The 21,502-nt window shown below is 35.1% G+C and overlaps 1 protein-coding gene across 1 annotated transcript in view; it reads left to right on the top strand.

The window, feature by feature from the left end:
- The window catches only part of RFX6 (regulatory factor X6), a gene marked incomplete at both ends in the record, with an annotated part of 49,293 nt that overhangs the window by 9,594 nt on the left and 18,197 nt on the right, over nt 1–21,502 (top strand). The window contains 3 exons of the mRNA XM_084259546.1: nt 7,825–7,902; nt 8,975–9,002; nt 19,877–19,984. Coding sequence (XP_084115672.1) covers nt 7,825–7,902; nt 8,975–9,002; nt 19,877–19,984 — 214 coding nt within the window. The remainder of the gene's footprint in view (nt 1–7,824; nt 7,903–8,974; nt 9,003–19,876; nt 19,985–21,502) is intronic.

The following is a 21,502-nucleotide window of genomic DNA, read 5'->3' as shown; positions in this document are numbered from 1 at the left end:
CCTCATGTCACTTGAGACATTTTAAGTTATTTTTTGTCTTTATTTAGAGATTTATGTTTTATACAAATTATATGAAAACAGATTTGTAACACAAACACAATTTTTCTTTCTGCTATTAATTTTTACCTTGAACATTTCTCTATATTAGTATGTCATTGCTACAATCATCATTTCAAATGACTGTTGACTACTTTAAAAATTTACATCTTGTCAAAATTTTTTTCTTTATAGAAATGTGAACAATTGATGAAATATAAAAATAAATGAAGAATTAAACATATATTGGATAAACAGGAATTTATAATTTCTCCCTATTTTACTAGTAATTTTGCAAAACTTATTGTCATAGTGTTTAGTATAGTATCCGAAACATACTAAATGCATATTGCATTATTTCAAGACTCTAATGAATGTGCTATTAATTTAACTTCTGTGGATTATAAATTTAAATAAATTAAATTTATTTATTAAATTAAATTTACTTAAGTAAATTAAATAAATTAAGATTAATATTCTGATGATAATCACTAAAAAATAAGTTCTTGATTTTTATCAAATTCTCATAAAATAGCTAGAGTATGTTCTTTTGGGCACAGTTTATTTTAGATGATGATTAACTCAACAGATTCTTCTGTATCCTGGCAAAAGATAGGACCACTGTTTCTAAAACTGTCTATAGATGCTTTTGGGGCTCATGAGAAATTGCCTTTTGAAATTTTGCTGGCGCATTTATGAAATCCAAAAATTTGGGAAACACTGATTTTTGTGACAAAGACATGATTAGGAGAGTCTAAAATATGAGTGAATTTTGTGTCTGTTTTAAAGTTCTGCATCTTGAAATTCTGATAACGGCTAGTAAAATGGTCAGTCTGGACAACCTACCTTTGTGCAGGTGCCACTTTTTACCCTCATCAAAAAGTGAAAAATGGAAAAAGTTTAAATAAAATGAGCCAAATATTTATTCAGCCAAAAGGAAGAGATAAAATATTTAAAGCAAACAGATACATTGAAAACAATAAAAAATCCAGATGGACAGAATGATTACATAAGTCTAGATATCATCCGCTGTCAAAATGAGAAAAAAAATTGAAAAATTTATTACCAATACCAAGTCTGATGTAGAGGAAGCCATTGCTGCTGATGGAAAAAAGTCTCTCAAGATTAATACTTGGGGTCAGAAAGCCTCCACCTGCTTCATCTAATATAAGTGTGTATTGGGGTCAAAGCTAGTCAATTGGCAGGCAGCATTAGCTTTTCCATACTTTCACCCCTTCTTTCACTCTTACCATCCTCTTCCTGCCAAAAATATCAAAAGCTCTAATGGGAGACTCTGCAGAGTCTCAACATGGAAATGAAAACTGACTTTACTTTGTGTTTTTTCTTCTCTTTGATTTACCACCTATTTACCACCAATAGACTGAAAATATAAACCTGATTTTTTTCTGTGTGCAATAATTTTAAATTTGTATTCTAAATAAACAAAAATGAAACAAAATGATATAGGTACAAGATAGCAAATAATGTTTTATATATTTTATATTATGAATGTATTATAGCAATAATCCATTCATATTTATATTGACATATAAAGCATGGTGCTAAAGAGTTTTTGAGATACAGAGAATAGTAAAACAGGGTACATGATGTCCAAAAACATTCATTATTAATAATTATTTATTGAGTAGACACTTGACTGAGTGTCCTAGTGCTGACTCTGTTCTAGATTACTGTGGTGAACAAAAAGACCCATATCCCACCCTCACTCAGAATAGCTCCCCAGAGTAAGGAAGATCACAGTGGAGCCCACCGAACAGATTTCATGCACTTGGTAGACTGTTTGATTTGAAGTTACATTTTAATTTCATGTAGACTTTGATCAGTTGAATCTTGGTTTTCAGACACGAAGGACAAAAGCTATTATCTTATTTATTAGTAGTGATTTAGTGGGTTAATAAAACTGATATGGCAGCTGCTCTTATCATAGTAAGTTATTGCAAGTCCCTGAACAGCTTAATCCCATCATTTCCTTATCAGTTATCATTTGTGTAGTGTAAACTGACATCAGGGCTGCTAGCTCAGGAGGAACATATGTTTCAGGAATTCTATATAATGTCTGAAATGGAAAAGAAGAAATATAGGTGCAGGTATAAATAGGTCAACAAATGAAGAAAAGTGTTATAAACAATGTAAATATGTTAGTAATGAAAAGACAGCAATAATTTTATTGTCCTATTAAAATATCTTATACTTTATGATGTTCACTTTAACATGTGGTGTAAAAATTAATTAATAATTCTTCTTTATTCCTAAACTGTAAATATCTGTTTCTTGACATAAGGCTAAGGACAGTTATGTTAATGAATGAACACAATTTTGTTAAATTATCACAAAGACTACTTGCATTATGTAAACATTTTCTTAGAGAAGTTAGTTAATCATACAATGGGTTGTGTTTTGTGTTTAAAAAGAAATAACTGAAATGTTTGGGAATCTTTTATTCAGAGTAACCTACAAGATAGGCATCATGTAGTGGCATATAAAATAAAACAAGTAGCTATCCCTGGCTGGGCAAACCTCTTGCATTTAACATGTACCACCATATGTTCTTGTTATGTTCAAATATATTTGGCAAATATTTCATAGCAAGATTTACTTTAGGGAAATGTATTAATAACAAAATAATGCTATAAGTTGCTGCAAGTGAGATGAAAAAAATTCATGAACACATTGCATGAAATTTCTCTCCGCAGTTTTATGAGCTTTATCTTTAGCTGTGAGACAGACAGAGAGCTGCTCATATATTATCTCTTCTCTGTTTTCAAAGACACTAAGTCATCACCCAGATGATAACATTACCTAGTTAGACAAAAGGGAAGATTAAAAGGGAAAGATTATTTTATTGACTCCAGAAGAAACTGGATATGAAATGTGCTGTAAAAGCCATGACAAAACAGTGATTTTGTATTTTTAACAAGTCTTTCTGCCTAAATACATTGATTTCATATCCCTTACATATATTGTTTAGGCACACACTTTTGTTCAGCACCAGTATTTTACTGGTAACCTGGAAAGGCACTGTGTCAGGTGATGCTTATTGAAACCACAGTTATATATGTTTATAAGAATTTGTGTTTTAACCATTTCCAAGTTTCTAGCAGGATATATTGACTTATCCAGTAATTTCTGAGGTGTAATGTGGTGAAGGAAAAGAAAACTGAGAAAAGTCAGCTTTTCCTACGATAGGTGCTTAATAAGTGGTAATTAGTTCTGTTATCACCTACTCCTGGCTTTAATTTTAGCATATATTAACTTGGGTATTACAGTTCTCTCATTGCATGCTTTTATTCCCTTCGAGACTGTCAGCTCCTGCAGGACAAAGACCCTCTCCTGTCTCTCTTAATCTACAGCATTTGACACGCAGTGAGGACTGAATACATGGCTGGTTCCCTATTACTTGGCACAGTTATAAGATTGTATTGATGGGACACACTCAGCTATATCTACATTTCTAAATTCTAGGTATTACTAATAACAGGACATGCTGTTTCTCATTTATAAAGTGGAATATAACTGACCAAGTCACCTTTGAGACACACCTTCTGTGTGTCTGGTTGACAGTGTCATATACATTTGACCTATGACTTTAAATGAGCTTTTTTTGGGGTGATAAATGAAAAAAAATAGCTGTGAATGTAGCTGGAGATATTAAATCTATTTTCAAGAGATATTTTGTCCTAATGATTGAAGAGAGGGCAAAATAATGCAATCACCTGATAAACGTATGGAAGAAATGAATTGTGTAATGAAAATATTCTTTCTTTAAATGTCATAAGTAAAAAAATTGCAAATCCATATGGGTCAGTATTTATTAAGTCTTTTTTTTTTTTTTTTTTTTGATGGGATCTTCGCTGGCGGCTGGGGATCGAACTGGCGCTGCAGAGGCCGCGGGGCAGCCTCTCAGCCCGGTGCTCAACCGCTGCGCCACCAGAGGAGGCCCAGTATTTATTAAGTCTTTTTTTTTTTTTTTTTTTTTTTTCAGTTTTTTTTTTTTTTATAGAGGCATGTTTTTATTTATTTATTATATTTGTTTGTTTGTTTTGTTTATACATGCACTGGGTACAGTCAGAAGCGCGGGAGGGTGAGAGAATTCACCAGAGCCAGAGTAGGGAGCAGAGCAGGCAGAAGGACGGAAGTACACTGCTGAGGGGAGCAGCGGGCGGCAGGAGAGGTCTGCGCGCCATGTGGGACCCTCCTCCTGTGGCCGGGGAGCAGCCGGGGATCGAACCGGCGCCGCAGAGGCCGCGGGCAGCTTCGCAACCCAGCGCTCAACCGCTGCGCCACCGGGGAGGCCCGTATTTATTAAGTCTTAAAGAATGTTGTTTTAAAACTGTGATCATCTGGTGGCTTTGAAAAATGGAAGTAAATGTACCTCTGTGCTGGGGAAGGTGGCCGCTGTTCCTTGATCAGCAAGCAGACTGACTCAGGAAGCCATGGGTGAGGATGGAACTCAGAAGTCCATGTACTCCTCATCAGATTGTTCGCGCTGGTTTTTTTTTTTTTTTTTTTAATTTTTTTTATAGAGGCATGTTTTATTTATTTATTTGTTTGTTTGTTTGTTTTGTTTATACATGCACTGGGTACAGTGAGAAGCGCGGGAGGGTGAGAGAATTCACCAGAGCCAGAGCGGAGAGCAGAGCAGGCAGAAGGACCGAAGTACACTGCTGAGGGGAGCAGCGGGCGGCAGGAGAGGTCTGCGCACCATGTGGGACCCTCCTCTGGTGGCCGGGGAACAGCCGGGGATCGAACCGGCGCCGCAGAGGCCGCGGGCAGCTTCGCAACCCAGCGCTCAACCGCTGCGCCACTGGGGAGGCCCCGCGCTGGGTTTTTTTCATCATTGTATTGACAACCTAGCAGAGAGGTCAGGACACAGTTTGACTCTAATATTTATGATCTCAGGGTCATCTCTTTGACTGAGATTTTTGTCTACCATCTGTGAAGGCAATATAGTTTCTTCTCAATCTGCATGACAAACCACTTTGCTGTGGTTTAATGTTATTTATAATTAATAAAGGGATTATAGATGAGAAATGATATCAATTATAAAACGTTATCAACTATTAAAGCAGCGCTTAATATATATTGTTTCAGCAAGTAGCTAAAATATTATTTATACTAGAATGTCTATAGAACAAACAGTAAGTTTTGCAAAAGAACATTTAATTATAATATAGCACCATTGTAATTCCTGGTACACAAACATTCATTGCTTTTTTTCTTTTAATATGAAGACATTCTCTTGGTGGCTTAGTTCTAACATCTAACAAAGGAAATATTAATACTTATTTCAGTGTCCTAGTTTTATTGGCTAATTATAATTATATTCTTGGCTTAATATAATCTACATCTGCTCATTTTTTCATTATTTATAGGTATTTTCTTTCTATTTCTAGTAATACATCTATTTCTATTACTATAACTGTTTCCAGCAAGGTCTTTATAACTTAAAGAGGTTTACTTCTTTCCTTTTCTAATTAGAAACAAAATCAGTACAGTATTTTTGGTTTCCGTAAGTTTCATATTTCTTCCTTTGGTCAAACATACCTCAGAGGTTCTTTTTCCCTATCTATCTATATTTTGAGCTGTAGAAATGGCACAGGTATGAGCCATATCTGTCAGGTTTGTAGACTACTGTTGTCCTTCTACCAAACTGAGTACTTGAAACTACTCACCAGTCTTCCAAAATCACAGAATAGCTTCATTTACCTTGATCATTTCCCATTAGCCTTTCGCAAATATAACAACCTTTTCTGAAAACATTTTTCTTATAACATATGTATTTTTTCATATTTAAAAAGTCTTTCCTCACAATCTCAAATGGCCGAGGATCTTTAGAGGCTCTTTTTCTGCTACACCACTGCCCTTAGAACCTGAGAGAGAGCCCATCTCTGGACCCCACACTTTAGAGGACTCGGTTCTGGCCCTCCCCCATCTGGCCTCGCCCAGGAGAAAAGGAGTCCCTAGCCTGAGTGACATGTCCACCCAAAGACCATCACCTCCTTCTAGATCTTAGTCCAGGACTCTCGCACACTAGAACTCCCTCTCCAAACTGACCAGCTGTCTCCTGAACCTATGTGGTGTTCTCCGCCATCTGTACTGAAGAGGCTGACCAGCATGTGCACAGACTGAAGGGTGGCCAGAAGGGGATCTGTGTTGGGGGTGCATCTTGGAGGTGGGGGTGGCTGTCATCCATTGCCTGGCTCCCACAAGGAACTCCAAAATCTAAAACTTCCAAATTCAAACATATCTACCAGGTGATTGTGGCGGTAAATTGTCAAGACTAGTAGACAGAGATATTTCTTTTAGCAAGTTGTTAGCTTGATTTATAATTTTATATTTAAATCTCTATAAACCATTATCTGTTCTCACTCTTGGGCTTTAAAAACGTGGGTGGAATTGGTCAACTCCCTTCTTATTGCTGAGGTCAGAAGAGGGACCTTGAAACTTAGTTCCTTCATTGTCGTCTCCACTTTAATGAAAGTACTTTAATGAAATTTTAGATGTGGTTACACTGGTGTCCACTGGAAAGCCCCTTGCTTTTGTTTCATTCCTTCCCTGATTTTGCATGAATGCAAATTGAAATGATAGATAACCAAGTTGATAGTGATGCTGCATCAGAGACAGAAGGAAAGTAAAAGCAGAAGTTAGCAGACTTTGGCCATCCTCACTGAGTAGCCTCTATTTGACTAGTTTTTGTACATTTATAGCATTTCTACTTGGGTGTGTAATACATCAGGGCCTACAGTTTAGGAGAGTAAGTTACAACTTGAGAATCTGCAGAATGCTGTAATGGTCTGTGACTCAGAATCCGTACAGACATTTGTAACAAATTATTTGTAACACTTCCATTCCCTGTGTGTAATTTCCATATGTTCATGACAGTTTTCCCCCTTGTTGCACAAAAGTCTGAAGAGAAAATGAATGACAATGAGCAAAGCTCATCCTCATAAGGAAAATAACTTTAAAAAAACCTATTACTGACACAAATTTGTTATTTTGGGGGGGGATCCAATTTAATTCAAAAAGTTATTTTTGTACAAGTTGCTTTAGGTACTTCTGTGACACTTAGATGAGGCAGAGGAAGTCAATTTCAAGTCATCTTTGATCTTTGCATTTTGTTTCCCAAATTGTGTTTATTGAGGTAAAATAAGTTTACATCTTTGTGTTTGCTTGGGGATTATAAGTTCAAACCTCTACAGATGTGTTCTTGCACACCTTATCCATCACCAATGTTGCTAAAATCCTCCACCAAACTTTTAAAAGGTCACATGTTCCATACATATTCCTGTACATGACATCAGGATCCTTCTCACACAAAACGTCATATACTTTTCTCTACCCAGTAGATAGTCTATAACTTTCTTGTTCAATTAACTAAATTCAGATTAAACAAGAAATTTACAAATAGATTCATTTGATACACTTAGAACCAATGCCTACATTTACAAATTTAAGCGCCTACTTATAAATGCCTGCATTGACAATTATTTTTGGTTTTTGAGACCTAATGTTTTAGGAGTTCAAAGGGAACTGGCAGGATGTTATTCTCCTCTCTTGTTCAAACCAGAGTCAGAAATACAACCCTAGGTAGGACTAGTGATGATCAAAAAGGATTTATCATAGGAAGATGCTATTTGAAAAGACATCAGGAAAATAAAGTGACCAAGAAACTGTAGTTCTTACTTGAACTTTGCTTCAATTATAATTTAGTGTCTTTCCCTTGAAATAACTTCATTAACACAGAGCTGGTTCCTGTCCTTGCTTTAGGTATCATTATTATGGGATTGGCATCAAAGAGAGCAGTGCCTATTACCACTCCGTTTATTCTGGAAAGGGCCTGACAAGGTAGAGTTCCACTATTTTTAAGAAAAGTTAACTGCATTTCTTTAAATTTGCAAAATAGCTATAGAATAAAATTACTTGCTAAGCTTTCCTGTGAAGTGTTTTCGTTTATGCATAAGACCTTAATTCAACTTTGTTTGGACATTTACAAAAATAGGGTCTAGTTTAGTGGGCAATTTATATAATTTGCATCATTAATGAGAAATTAATGGTGAATGAGGTGTCCCAGTATAAGGAGAGGAGAAATCAGGGAAGCAGACTTGCATTTAAATTAGTTATGAGTAAGGCTAGATGCAATAAAATGAAGACACAAAATGTAAATTTTTTCTAGCAGCTAATCTGTTTGAAAGATCTATGTGTTTGACAATTACCTTACTAAAACAAAAAGTTTATAATAAGCATCTCTAATCACATATAGCTTGAATACCAGCTTACCTTGATAAGATAAATCTACTGACTTGAGTCTATGAAAAGTGAAACAAAAGAAAATAAAGAACAAGTTATCCTAATTTGCCATTAGTTATCAGGAGAAGGTTATTGACAAATGAGGTGGCATCCACTGAAAGCAATAATAATAAAAATACTGGAGCTCTAAATAATCTGCATCAGAGATTGTTTTATAATACAGTTTGCCAAGAATTGTTCTTAGCATTCAAAAACATGAATTATTTTTAAAAAGTACCTGATGGAAAAAGAGTCATTTGATTCACACTAAGATGAATTCAGGTATTATAAAGAACCTAATAGCAGCTTATTAGTAACTAACTATAAAGTGAAAATACAGGACAGCACACACAAATTTATTTAATATCAACTGTTTTATTTATTTTTTTTGTTTGCCCTAAATCTTATCTGCCTTTCCTATATATTCTATATTTTTCTTTCCCTTAATAGAGTATTTAGTGATTTGAGAAAGTTGCCTGGATTCCTTTGAAAAATCAGACAAATTTTTCTGGATTTATTTTGCTAAAATAAGTTGTTACTTTTGTCTGTCTTCTGCATTACCATGTATTCTATAACTGTACATATATGTATTTTTCTTTTTTAACTAATGGAAAATTTACTACTTTTTAAGGTTTTCTGGAAGCAAACTGAAGAATGAGGTAAGAATTATTTTCATTCAATCTTACATCTGTTGTAATATATATTGCAAACTGAATAATAAGTGCTAATCCTCCTTGTTGGCAAATATAGACATAAATATTGTTAAGAGTTTTTGGAATGATTGAGAACCTCAGACCAAGCTAAATTAGATTTGAAGTAACTAATGATTCTTTATATGAACCTACTAAACAACTTCCAAATTAACTTAGGAGGAGGAGTTTTTTAATTATCGTTAGCTAATATCATATACCTAAGATACTGTAGAAAAAGGCCATTACTGAATTAAGAAATTTCCACTTGAATATAAACTTAAAGTGTAAAGCTTTTGGAATGTACTTATTTAGACAAAATCTTTACTAGTTATCAAAAAGCCCAAAAGTAATGCTCTGGTTTGCTTTGCCAGTGTGTGTGTGTGTGTGTGTGTGTATGTACGTGTGTATGTGTGTACGTGTACATAAAATAGTTTGCTTATATCTTCTGCAATGGGGGAGTGAGGGTGAAGTTGGAATCTAGGGAGGAAGCACGTGTGCAAATACACACACCCACCCCCCACCCCCCACACGCACATACTCTCTCTCTCTCCCTAGACTTCCCCCCGCCTCTTCATCCCCAACCAAGGAACAGATCAGCAAACTGACTTTATCTAAATAAGTTAGACTACCATTAGGGACTGCATGGCTAATTAGGCACATGATAAGGCCTTCATTATCCTCAAGTTAACTAATCATTAAAAGAGGCACATGGAACTAAGGGCACATGACAATGTATTGTGTTGTAAATCTGGACCACTCCAGATTGTAACTCCATTAGTTTGGTGAAATGAGGTAAATTGTAACTCCATTAGTTTGATGAAATGATGCAAGCTTATTATCTCTAGAAGTAATATAAAGCCCCCAACCCATGAAATGACCAATTTCTTCCCACCAGTGCTTTTAATACAGTTAATGGTTAATTACATAATAAAATCCTGCAGATTGCTTTTTTATCAATGAAATAATAGCTCTTTATTAGATAAACAATTGTGAAAGTGCAAAATTATTGACTTAGAAATACACTTCAGTTGACAGAAGTTAACGTCAATATGGAATTTAAATAATTTCTCTCTTTCTACCACTTTGATGGGACTTGTGGCACTAAGGAGCCCTCAGCTGATACAGCTTCTGTAATGCATAGACAAAAACAAAATGTTTCTCAAGTCTACTGTTTCCTCCGCATTCCTAGTAAGGTACTACTGTTACCTCCTCAGTTTGTTCCTGATGTGAGACTTTCAGTGGAAACTTACATGTACTTCAGGTCACTTGAACATTAGTAAATTTAAGGTGGGAATAACAGGTATTAACATTGCTGACTTACAGCTCAGGAACTGAGGCTTAGAAAAGTATTTATTTTTATATTAATTGAAAATAAAATCCATTTTTTAACACATGATCTCGACATTAACCAATAGACATATGATGATACAGGTACTAGGAAACAGACTAGCCAATGGATAGATTTAATTCCTTACAGGTAGCAGGAAAACATATGGTGGACAAGTAAAGGGCATGAAGTCAGTTAACCTAATCTAAGTGCTTAAAGACATTTCTCATAGGAAGTGATGTTTAAGGAAAGAACTGAAAATGAAGAGGCATTTGGAAGAGTGAAGTAGGAGAAGGGAGGAAGAGTGGTGCAGAGAGATGGAACACGTATAGATTAGATGGAACACATACAGATTAGGGTTTCTCATCCATGGTACTATATATACCTGTGTTGGATAATTCTGTGCTATGGAGAATGATCCTGTGCATTGTAGGATGTTCAGCAGTATCGGCCTGTCCTTGGCTTTTGCTCACAGATTCCAATAGCTTCCCTTCCCCATGCTGTGATAACCAAAATGTCACTGGCCCTGTCAAATATCAGCCACTGGCATTGGGAAGACAAGCAATAGGAACATCATGTCATGTCACAGATACATGGATTGTCTGGATAAGAAAATATCTAGACTGGGATTATAACCCTATAGGGATAGCGAGTAGTGACTGATTTTCGCTTGGAAACATTGAAGGAAAAGCAGGTGAGAAAGTGGTATGGTAATGAGTTCAATTTGGGACTTGTCATATGTGTTTGTGAAACATCCGAAGTAAACTTTGAAGTGAGCAGTTGGATATAAGTGACTGAAAAAGAGGACTAAGTTAGATGTTTAGTTTGATGGTGATTGAAGACTCATGCAAGACTGGCTTAAAATGTCTAAGGATAAAAATGAATGAGAACAGAAGGGTTTATGAGAAAAGAGCTATAAAGAGTGTAAAAAGTAAAGGGTCACCATGATAACTGAGGAGAATTCAGAAAGGTAAGAGAAAGAGAAGAATTTAGTGGTAGAGGGGCTAGGAGAAAATAATATTTCCTAAGAATGGAATGGTTACAGCTATAAAAGGGTGCTAAACAGTCATCAAGATAAGGACAGGAAAATATCTATGGAATTATTGAAGTGGAGATAATTAATGATTTCAGGGGGAGCATTTTCAGTAGGGAACTGAGGTTTGATAGGTTTTTGAAATAAAGGGGAAGGGGTATTGAATATTTAGTCAAGTGGTGGGTGATAGAGGAAGAGTTGAAGTTCATTTTTTTTAAAGATTTATTTCTTTATGCATATAAGAATGTGGATACAGGCCAGAGGTGTGAGGGGTGAGAGGATTCACCAGAGACAGAGGGGAACAGAACAGGCAGATTGACCGAAATACATTGCTGAGGGGAGCAGGGGGAAAGTCAGGAGAGGGCTGCTGCACCATGTGGGTTGCTTCCTGGCTGGGGATCGAACTCATGCTGCAGTGACTGCGGGTAGCTTCATAGGTTGTGTCTTAACTCCTTGTGCCACCAGGGAGGCCCTGAAGTTTAGTTTTGAAAGATGACAAGATTATCTTCCCAGTGTTGTTAAAACAGATCCAGTAGAGGTTGAGGTTGGAGCTAAGAAATAGAGGGAAAAGTTGAGAGTACAAACTCACTGAAGAGGTGGGCAGGGAAGAGCTTCACAGTGGAGAAATTGACCCCACAGATAAGGAACAATTCAGTGATTGTAAAACTGAAAGGAGGAAAGGGTAAGTTCAGATGCAAAAACCTTTGTGTCAGGAAATTGAGGTGGTTTGGTGGTTTCAGACTACTCTCTGAGGTGTTGTCAGTAGTCAGTTTGGACTTCTGCTCTCGGTGAAAATCACTGGGGAGTGGGGAGTAGAGCTTGAAGAACTTAAAGTCTCAGTTCTTCTCAATCAGAATTTCCAATGAGAATGTAACCTTAATGCCTTAAGACACACATGGCATATGAAGAATGAGCTCTTGGTTACATGTAGTTGGGAACTAGTTTTAGTGCCAACCTGGGAAAATAAGAAAATGGTCTTTCAAATCTTTTCTGTAGGACTTATTTTCTCACAGCTCTCCTACTGAGAGAGCTGGGAACTATCTCTGTTGAAGAAGAAAGATGGGACATTCTTAAAATTTAAATTGCAGGAACCAGCAGAAACACAAAATATTTAGGGATAATCAAAATAAGAAGCTACCTGCTTGGAAAAAAATTACAGGTATAAAATAAAATTTTAACTGAAAAGACATTCCACATAGTTAATAAAAACTGAGTAATCTATTTTCCAAAATGATTAAAATGGCTAAAAATTTGATCTAGAAGAATATACAGGAAGCAATAGTTAAGAGAAATGTAAATAAGAAAAGTCAGAAAAGGGCTTTCTGGCAGAGATCAGAATATTGTGATGCTATGATACTTAACTATAGATGGAAAAATCCTTAGCAGAAATTGGACACCTGAAAAAAGATCCTGGTATGTATAAGAATTTAGTGTGTGACTAAGGAGACATTACAACCAGTAAAGAAAGAAAATCATCTTAAATAAAGTGTCTTAGGTCATTCCTAAAAGAAGACTGAGAACCAAACAAACAAAAAGTTACTCTTCAGGGCATGACATTGGAAAATGGACTATTTTTGAAAAAAAATTTCTTAATTTCATACTTTTGTGTATTTTGTATAAATTATTAATTATAAAAAATGATAACAAGGAAACATGTATCTACCTTATTTCATGAAAATAATTTTTAATATTATAAAGAAAAATATAAAAACACAGAAATCAAAAACTTGTGTCAGAATCACAATATGCAAAATCTCAAGTCAAAAGAAAAGCTTGGAGGAACTACTTTCAGCAAATATGACAATAGGATTTTATCTCTACTATATAAAGAAATCCTATCAATTTAACTATATAGCATCTGCTTAAAATTAATAGTGCATATTGTTTAAGAATATCTACAAATAAGGTAAAGTTTTAAATTTTTGAATAAGAATTATATAAACCAAATTCACAACATTAATTCTTTTTTGTAAAAAAATATTTATGCATACAGGCCAGAGATGCGGGGGGTGAGAGAATTCACTAGAGACAGAGTGGGGAGCAGAACAGGCAAATAGACCGAAGTACACTGCTGTGGGGAGCAGCAGGTAAATCAAGGGAGGTCTGCTGTGCCATGTGGGTTGCTCCCTGGCCGGCCGCGGATCGAACTTGGGCGCAGATGGAACTTGGGCTGCAGAGGCTGTGGATTGCTTTATAGTGTGGTGCTTAACCCCTTGCGCCACCAGCGAGGCCCTTAATTATTTCTTGTGGAGAAAGGTAAGGAATGAGATCAGGGAGGGTTATAGAGATTTTAAGTGTTTCAGATGTTTAATATCTTTGATGGTAAGCATGTGATTATTTATATTATGAGCTATACCTTTTTTTTTTTTAAGTTTGAAGTCGTTCATAATATAAAAGCAAACAAAAACAACAATAACAAAAGCAAAACAAAAAGACAGGAGGATGACAAGAGAAATTGTCAGTGATATGAATTTTGATTGCTTTAAGGGTTTTATTCCTAAATGTAGTTAGTAGTTCAGATTTCAGAAATATCTTAGAGAATATCTCAGACTCCTTCAGTCTCCAGGATTAAAACAAGCAATCAAATAAAACCTAGTTTCAATCTTTGTCCTGATCAAAGAATCTTAGGGGGAGCCAAACTTTGTTTCACTTAACAAATGATATTGCCATTATTTCTACGGACATAAATCCCTTGATTTCATGCATTTCAACCAGGAAGTTTTCCTGACAGACGGAGTTCCCTTCTTCTTAGCACCAACCATTTGTAGCCAGTTTAACAACTTTGTACCAAGATAAATAACAAATCCTCCCTCTGGGTATATGCTTTTCAAATATTTGTAGACTGTTATCATGTTCTCTTTTAGCCATCACTTAGCCAAACTGTGCCTTTAACTCCTTTAATCTTTTCTCATAAATCAGACCCTCTTGCCTTCTAATCATATTAGTTCTTTTCTGTAAGCTCCTTCTTGTTTTCTTTTGGAAATAAGATTCTTAATAGTTCACCCAGAAGTGCTGAAGTCATCAGTGGAGATAAAAAAAAAACAAAACACCACCACCAAACCTCTGTAGCTGGCCTATGATCTGACCCCTCTTTAATACAATTAAGGAAGCACACATATTAGTGGAATTAAAATGATCATATTTTATTTTTATTCTAGTTTACCAGTCCTTCTTTTCTTTATGTGCTGTACATACTGCACAGTATATAATTATTTGATAAGTCTAACTTCTGCCAGCTTTGTACACATGTGCTAGCATCCATTGTAAGAGGTGTGACCCTATACCAATAAATCATGTATGTTGTTGTAAACCAATGTTGCCTAAATAAAAAATTATATAATTGAAAAAAAGATAACCAAAAAAAAAAATTTCCTTGGATACTGTAGCCTCCTGTTGATGCGTTTTGCTAGGACTTGTTACTAATTTCTGTTACATAAGACTTTTATTTATCAACCTAAGGATTTTATTTATTTGTTTAAAATTAAGCTTATTTATTTTCTTACAGCATTCATTTTTGTACAGTGTTTGATTTCCTCCCTCAGATGTAGTCCCTAGAATCCTCCCCCTACCATAGCATCCATGAACTATCAGTACAGTTCCTTGAGTTTTTCCCTCCCTTGTTTTGACCCTTTCTCCTCTCCCTCTCCTGCTGTATGCCTCAGATCTATGGTCAGCTTGCAAGTTTTATCTTTTTCCTGACCTTTTGTTCAGTTTCTTTGTGTTCCACGTATAACCTTTAGATATTTTTTTTTCTTCTGACTTATTTTGCTTATCATAATCCTTTCTAGCACCATCCATGTTGCTGCAAATGATAGGAGTTTATCTTTTTTCATCACTGAATAGTATTCCACTGTGTGTATATACCATATCTTCTTGATTCATTCAATTAGACATACGAAAAAATGTTCAACATCACTTATTATCAGGGAAATGCAAATTAAAAGCATAATGAGATACTACCTTATACCAGTGAGAATGGCCCATATTAAAAAACAACAACAACAACAATAAACTAGAAACAGCAAATGTGTAGGTGGGGATGTGGAGAAAAAGGAACCCTCTTCTATTGCTACTGGGAATAGAAACTGGTCCAGCCTCTATGGGAAGCTGTGTGGCGGTTCCTCAAAACAGTAAAAGTTTCCTCACACAAAGGGTTAGGAAAAAGACAAAACCTAGGAATCTACCCAAAGAACACAAAACACTAATTCACAAGGAAATCTGCACTCCTAGATTTATTGTAGCAGTATTTACAATAGTTAACATAGGGAAACAAACTAAATGTTGCAAAACCTGAGAATTTTAAATATTAAAACAAAGGACATTTACTTTGTTCCTTAGTATGTGTTACCTTAGCATTCTTACTTTTTTTGGAAAATGTATTATTCATAACACATGGAGCACAAACATAGTTTTTAAAGTAACCATAAAATAAAAACTCTAGCCCTACCTCATAACTTAAGGGAAGTCCTCTGTGTGCCTGCACCAATTGCTTCCCCCTCTATCTGCCAAATGTTACTGCTTTCCAGAATTTTGTGTTAATCACACCTTTGTTTTTCCTTAACATTTCTTGTGCGTGTATTATTAAAACAATGTATTATTTGTTATTGACACTATTATTTACTATTTGCCCTGTATAGATATGGATTAATTTTTTTCCTAGGACTTTCTGTTTTCCTTTAACTTTAGGTCTTGTGATTCAGTGTTTATACATGTAGTTCTAGTACCTGGGTTTTTTTTTTTTTTTTTTTTTTTTGCTTTGCTGGCTGGTATTCCGTTGTGTGAAAATATCGATCATAATGCATTTATTCATTCCATTGTTGATAGAATTTTTTTTTTTGCTTGAGAAACAATACTACTATAAACAGTCTCCAAGTGCTCATGTGTAGGAGTAGAAACCAGGTCTTGGAATATGTTTGTATTTAACTTCACTAGTTTCTATCAAGTTGTTTTCCAAAGACAGTTGTATGCACTATGTCTCTCCAGCTGTGTCAGCATTCCTTTTGTTCCACATCCTTATGGACACTAGGCATTGAATGAGATTTTAGTTTATGTCAATCCAATGGCACATGTGAAATAGCATGTGTGATTTTCACTTGAAAATTGTTTTGATGACTTGAAAATATGAGCTTGAGTACCTATTTGAATTTTTATTGGCTAATTCTGTTCTATAAAATATTTGTTCAGATTATTTTATTTTTCCATTTTAAAATTTTGATTCTTAGAAGTTCTTTCTTAATTCTGGATATAAATCCCCTAGAAGTGATATGTTATAAAGCTTCTTTCTATTGGGGCATGGCTCCACATTGTGTAGTGTCTTTTAATGAAGAGAATTTTTTTATGATTTCATCAATTTTTTTTTTGGTATCATGTTTTTAAAAATCCAGATAATAACATTTTATTATCTGTCTATTCCAAATAATATTTTTATTTATATTCTTCTAAAGGCATAAAGCTACTCTTAATATTTAAGTCCTTAGTTCATCTGAAATTGACTTTTAAGTTTATTGTGGTAAAATACACATAATATAAAATTCACTATCTTAATCATTTTTGTATATTTAGTTCAGTGGTATTAAGTGCATTCATATTATTGTGCAGCCATCACCACAGTCTATCTCTAGAATTCTTTTTCAGCATGCAAAACTAAAACTGCATACTCATTAAACAATAACTCTCCATTTTTTCCCCTGCAAGCTCCTCTGCTTTCTCTCTATGATTGAGATTACTCTAGGTACCTCATATATAAGTGGAATCATATAGTACTGTGTTTTTGTCACTGGTTTACTACACTTAGCATAATGTCTTCAAGGTTCATCGATATTATAGCAAGTTTCAGAATTTCCTTCCTTTCTTGTAAGGCTGCATAATATTTCATAGTTTATCAAATATATATTTGACTATGTATATAGTCAAATGTATATTGCATTTGACTTATCCTTTAATCTATCAGTGAACATGTGGGTTGCTTCCAAGGTTTAGCTATTGTGAATAATACTGCTATAAACATGAGTGAATAGATATCTCTTGGAGGCCCTGCTTTCAATACTTTGGAATACATACTCAAAAGAGGAATGACTGCATCATGTAAGTCTACTTTTAATTTTTTTGAAGAATCATAATAGTATTTTACAAAGTGGCTGTCCCATTTTGCATTCCCACCAAAAGTGCATAAGAGTTCCAATTTTGCCACATCCTCACCAATAATTATTTGCCACATCCTCATCAACAATTTTTTTTTTAAAGATTTATTTATTTATTTATACAAGCAATGGGTACAGTCAGAAGCACGGGAGGGTGAGAGAATTCACCAGAGCCAGAGCAGGGAACAGAATAGGCAGACTGACAAAATACACTGCTGAGGGGAGCAGCGAGTGGCAGGAGAGGTCTGCGCGCCATGTGGAACCCTCACCAGTGGCCGAGGATTGAACCGGCACTGCAGAGGCTGTGGGCAGCTTGCAGCCCAGCGCTCAACTGCTGCGCCACCAGGGGAGGCCCAACAATTATTTTTTCATATTAGCCATCATAATGAATGTGAAGTACTTCTTGCTTTCCAATTTTGTTGCCTTTATTCCTTTTTCTTGCCTAGTTGTTATAACTAGAACTTTCAACACTATGTTGAATGGAAGTGGCAAAGCAATTATTCTGCATTGTTCCTGATTTTAAGAGAAATGCTTCCCGCTTTTCACCACTGAGTGTGACATTTGTTGTTGAATTTTTTCATATGGTTTTTATTATATTGAAGTAGTTGCCTTCTATTTCTACTGTCTGAGGCTTTTTATCATGAAAGGGTGCCAGGTTTTTTCAAATACATTTAATGAGATTATTATGTGGGTGGGGTCCCATTATTCTGTTAATGTGGCATATTGTATTGATTGATTTCATGTATGGAACCATCCTTGCATTCCAGGGATTGATTTTACTCACTTGTAATGTGTAATCTTCTTTAATTCACTATTGAATTCAGTTTGCTTATAATTTGTTGAGGATTTTTTGTATCAATATTCACTAGGTATATTGTTCTTGTAGTTTCTGTCTCACTTAATATCCTGGCAGTGCTAGCCTGATAGAATGTCAGAGTGTTTCCTCCTCTTCAGTTTTTGGGGGATCTTTAAGAAGGATTAAAGTTAGTTTTTCTTTTTGTTTTGATTTCATTTTCATAGTGTAGGCTGTCTCCATGCCAATGTTAGCCTGAGGTATAAACTTAAGGTCCTTTTGGTTCTTTTCTGAGCCTGTTGTTTTTTTAAACCAGTGTATGCTCACTGACTCTCTAATTTTGTCCATAAAGGCAGTTGCTTTTGTATGTCTTAAACTTTATTGTCTGGTTCTCAAAGTAAGATGAAAAAATGAAGGGAGTGAAATGACTATAGCCCTTTAAATCTTCATGGAAGTCTCTTTAGCAGAAATGGAAAGTTTGCAATAGTTAGGGAGAGTGATATGCAATAATGGCTACTTCCTTCTGTGTCTGCACTTGTATGATTAGAAGTAGCAATCTGAGATCAGAACATAGTCCCCCAATATTTGGAATACAAGGTTCTTGTTACTCATTCTGATTTCCAAAAGCTGTGAGTAAGTTGCTACTGAGATTGTGCATTGCCCGCTATGGGATTGGAATGGGGGGCCTGGGACAGGTAGTAGCTGTTACTGAAATAAGAGCTGAAATTGACCATAATTAATTGCAGTTTATCATTCAAGCCTTCCTCTGGAAAACTATGGAAGTCTCTAATAGACTTCCAATTTAGCTGTGCCAGACCACTAGGCTACCAGTGCAGACAGATTCTGCCAGTGCAGTTGTTGTGTTGGTGGGGAGATAGATTCCTTACTGCATGGCTCCTTCATGAATATGCATTCTGTTTTCTATGTGGGTCTCTTTTATACACATCAGCCCTTATATATTATTTATTGTCACCTTCTCTAATTTTCTGAAAACTGCTAAAGATGTTTTCTCCCTAAGGTATTCAAAAGAACAACTAACACCTCAATTTAGTATAGTGGTAGATTGAGGTGGGGAAGTACTGAGTACTAGTTTGGGAAATTCTACCATTGATAATCTCTGCAGCTGAGTAAGAGAATTAGCTTCTTATCATCTCGTTTACTTAATCCATAAATGAGTTTGGATTGAGCAGCTCCTGATCCTGTTACAGTTGAAATAACTTCAGTAAATCTAAGGATCTAATGGACTTACTCCATTAACATATGTGAGTGAAAATTAAATCTCTTAAAGCTATAAAAACTCATATATGTTCAAGGCTAAAATCTAAAGTAGTAGGAAAAATATCCTATGAAACTATTTATGGTTGTAAACAATAATTCTGCTGACATGTCCAGTTTATTCAGTTACATGAGCTAAACAATTTACCCAAATCTCCTAATTTGTCATGGTTTGTAGAATGAAGAAGAGTAACATTTTGTAAGTTTTTATTTTACTAGAATTGTATTTTGGAGTCTAATAATTGATAATGATTTTTTTTTTCTAACTTGTAGGGTGGCTTCACTCGTAAATATTCACTTAGCTCAAAAACTGGAACACTTCTTCCAGAATTCCCCAGTGCTCAACACCTTGTGTACCAAGGATGCATTGCTAAAGACAAGGTATCAAGTAAAGATACTTCTCTATTGACTCTCTGATATGTTGGTTCTGTATCTCAATTTGCTGGGAATCTCATGGCACTTGTAGGAAGCCATCAGAAATTTGCATAATCAAACATTATTGACTGATTTATAGGAGAGACAAATGTTTACTTGTATTGATTAAACACTTCCCAATTAATTATTTACTATCTCAATGATAATATATAATCACAAAGTGGTAAAATAATTCTCAAAGATATTTTATGTCAAACTAAATGACAAAAAAGAAATTGCTAGAATGTGTCTATCACATGTATTTTCCTTATTTATGATATTTATGTTTTCAATTTGTTCCCTTTAATAATTTCAGTAAATACTGTAATCATTGAGCACTTCCCAAGGACAGAATCTATCTAGGAAGATACCTAGGTCTATTTCTATCTAGGAAGATATCTAGATGAATGAAAGGACTATACTATGTGATCACAAAGGTTATTTTAATTCTGTGCTCTCTTACATTTGTAATCTATTTTGAAAGTTGTAGCAGGAAAAAAACTCAGGATTCAGTTCATAAATAATCTTCAGTATGACTTTTCCTGTTCATATAGTAAAGTCTAAGGCTAAATTCTCCTCTATTTCTAAACTGCTGGAGTCATTTGCTGGGCACATACTGGCTAACTAGTGGCAGGATCCCTTATTAAATCAGGGCATAAGGATTTCTATATTCTTTCAACTAAAGTTCATTTTCATTAACATTTGTGGAAAATACCTTTCATAGTATAGTCAGTCAGTTTTTATTTTTAAGATGCAATGAAAGAGCATTATGATTAACGAATGTGCAGCTCTATTGCTTTAGTAATGGGCTTTCTGTAAAAACAAATACTAAAAATAGCACGTGATAAAAACCTATTGATAAATAAATAGACATGCACAGTAACTTTTGCTTCATTCTGATGATAGACATACTTCCCCATTTAAGAACAAAGAACTGAAGATAATTCTCAGTACAGATTCCAAGCAAGCCTCTGAAGTATGTCCACTTCTAACTATTCTCTCCCAACACATTTCTCCAAGTTATCATATTCTTTTTTTTAACCCTGTACATAGAATATGTGATATTATGACTTAAGATTTGATAAACCTCTGGTAAATGTTAACTTCTGGCAGTTTTGGGGGAAATCAGTGGGACCTTAGGAACACATTTCTTTGGGGGAGGGTATCATTAGGTGACCTTTATAGAGAGAATTGCTTACATGCAAATACATCAATCAGTAGTTTACTAGGTAAATATTCCTGGTGAGAGAATGGGGGGTGGGGAGAGCAACAAAGAAAAATATAGAGGTGAGGCACATTTTCTAATAGTTTGTTTCAGTTTCTCTGCTAGCCTCCAAAGGAATTTCTTACCTATGAACTTGAAAAACTGGTCTGTAGATTATTTCTCACTCAGGGATCAAGATGCATAAATAGCCCCTGGTTTCAAAGTTCATCCCCAGAGATCCCCATCCTGAGCACCAGTTACCAATGCTCCTCTTTGTCCTT

The sequence above is a fragment of the Talpa europaea genome (genome assembly GCF_964194135.1).
Source record: "Talpa europaea genome assembly, chromosome: 2".
Lineage (NCBI taxonomy): Eukaryota > Metazoa > Chordata > Mammalia > Eulipotyphla > Talpidae > Talpa > Talpa europaea.
The sequence above is the reverse complement of the archived record's forward strand: the minus strand, read 5'-3'. Positions and strand labels throughout refer to the sequence as shown.